At 41.4% G+C, this 2534-nt stretch overlaps 1 protein-coding gene across 1 annotated transcript; it reads right to left on the bottom strand.

Annotated features, from left to right (window-relative positions):
• Nucleotides 1–303: 303 nt before the first annotated feature.
• PLEKHF2 (pleckstrin homology domain containing, family F (with FYVE domain) member 2) lies at nucleotides 304–2037 on the bottom strand. The gene has a single exon (XM_009324411.1). It carries the CDS (start codon nucleotides 2023–2025, stop codon nucleotides 1276–1278), a length of 750 nt encoding a protein of 249 aa, XP_009322686.1. The 5' UTR covers nucleotides 2026–2037; the 3' UTR covers nucleotides 304–1275.
• Between the last annotated feature and the right edge of the window lie 497 nt (nucleotides 2038–2534).

The following is a 2534-nucleotide window of genomic DNA, read 5'->3' on the forward strand; positions in this document are numbered from 1 at the left end:
TTATTAAAAGTAAAAATGAATACTATAGTAGAGACATTTTCTGCACTGACAGTTTCATTATAGCTCTTAAATACATCTTTCTTGGTCCTGGGTATACATTTAGAATGAAATAACTTGCATCTCACATTTATCCTGAGGTCAGCTGTGTAAAAAGGAAAGCCAATTTTATAAGGATACTAGCAGGCTTTTTGTTCAAAATATGAGGTTATTTTTTAAAAAGCCAATAAAACTCCGGGGGCGGGGGGGTGGGGGGAGAACCAACCCTCTCACCAATGTTTTAAGGAACAATTCAGTGTCATTTTTGGGAATTATTTCAAAAAATATATAGGCTATCACATCCAAATGATATATCACCCAACTAAAATTTCAGTATGCATTTGCCAAATTTGAAACTTAGAAACTGTTCTGAAACGAAAGTGTATAAATCCCCGTGAAGAGTCACCCTAAGCTTCTCATCTCAAGATCCCGACCCGCAATGCAGCTCCTGCAAGGAGAACCCCACTGAAGCCTGTGGGAATCTGCAGAGCCTTCGGGTCTGCCTGCACAGGTGAGGACATGTGATCTGGGTCTCCATCACCCACCGCGGGGTACAGTTATGACCTTGTCAAAGCTCCACTTTGAACACAGCAGTTATTTTCAATAGCACCAACAGTCTCTCAGATACCAGCATCAGGCAAATACAGACGACATAGAATAGGTTTTGTTTCTTCCTGAATCAGCACAATTGGTACAAGGCACTGCTTGGCATAGGAAGTCATAAATAAGAGCAAAACAAGACAATTTCCAAGTTTTGTGACACTTAAGTTTGTACGTCATGTCACATTTCAACGAACTATATACCGTGGTTAAAAAAACAAGACAGTCTAAGGGATTAACCAAAACATCACTGTTTCATGCATGCTTACGGTTTTCCTCCCCGTATTCAAAAAAACCCACGTAAGAACATATCAATATGAAACATTGGGAAGTATGGGTTGTTAAATTAAGTAGTACATTTTATTCTCCAATCTTCCACAAAAGTCTAACCTAGACACAACTCAAGTATAAGAAGTTGGACAATATTCTGATAACATTTGCAACAGTATCCCTGCAGAGGAGTGAAAAACCTATTGTCTAGAGAATTCATAGATTGAGGCACATCGCAATTGAAGATATTCAGGCATATTTTATGGCTAGAACAGGATTTTTCTGAGGAACCTCACTATAGACTTCCCCAAAAGCAGCTCCATATGGTTTGAAACACAAATTGCAACACATGGAAAAAACGTTTGGTCCTTAATCACTACTGTCTTCGTCGTCATCATCATCAGATACATCATTTAAAGATGATTTAGGTGACTGGCTGTAGGAGTCTGATCTAGTGGACTGACAAGCGGTCATCTCCCCCGTAGAAAGAAGATCATAGCAGAAGTCGCAAATCCGCACAGGCTTGGAAGACTGGCTCGGAAGAAGAAACCTCTTTTCAGAGCAAGGCCCGCACACAACAAAGCCACACTTGCGACAGTGGTGACGACGGTTGACGGGCGTAAATTTTGCTTTCTGACAGCGCATGCACACAGTGGCTTCCGAGTCTGGTACCCAGACAGCTGCATGTTCGTTGCTAGGAGTCTTCCCGCTTTTGGAAAGCAAATCAGAAACACACTTATTTATGTGGTTCATCCACTCAGACTTCTCTGTAGCAGTGGCAGCATAAACCGCAAAAGACTTTGTTGGTGTCTTGATAAGCCACCCATTCCGTAAGTCTCCCTCATCCTGGATGGAATCAATAGTGACGTTTTCCAGCGGGATTATGTGCTGTTTATTGTATTTCTTCTTCTGGATGACAATGTTACCGTAAACAAGAATGTCATTGAACAGGAAGAACTGCCTCGCTTTGGGCTTCTTCCTACACAGCTTTGTTAGTACTCCCTCTCCGATCAGAACACGACCAGGAATAGTCAGAGGTTGTCCAGCAGCTCCAAAGCAGTTCTCCACTATACTTATTCTTCTAGTATTTGCCTCACTGTTTGCCAAGCGATCCACCATCTTTCACAAGTATCCTAAAGTTAGAAAAAAAAGTTTGCTGTTAGAACAGGACTGATTCAACAGCAGCCTTCCCCAAGAAAGGTACCAACCCCCCATTTCTTAAAATATCTAACAGAACCCACTGGCTCAGAGGCACTGACTTGGGCCAGATTTAAATAAGTATTAACACCTAAGAATTTTTAGCAAGCAATTAGTCTTTTTTTCAAAAGCAAAAACGTTCCATCCAGCTGACGGCTATCTTTATCACACAGACAGAACCTACAGCACTGCTCTTGAGAGCCTCTGGCAACAGACTAGGAGGCTTCCCCTCTAGTAAGGTTACCGCATCCTGGTTCAACACTCACATTTCTCTGTATATCCTCCTGCACATACTCTCTGGATGGCAAAAACAAGTATCATCCATCATTCCAAATTCTAATGCTGACAGAAACATAGACTTAACTGAGCAGCTTGGAGACTGTTAGCATTAACACGACAAACAAAAATTATATAATTGATGTTCACATAGG

The sequence above is a fragment of the Pygoscelis adeliae genome, unplaced genomic scaffold (genome assembly GCF_000699105.1).
Source record: "Pygoscelis adeliae isolate BGI_AS28 unplaced genomic scaffold, ASM69910v1 Scaffold145, whole genome shotgun sequence".
In the NCBI taxonomy this organism is placed as follows: domain Eukaryota; kingdom Metazoa; phylum Chordata; class Aves; order Sphenisciformes; family Spheniscidae; genus Pygoscelis; species Pygoscelis adeliae.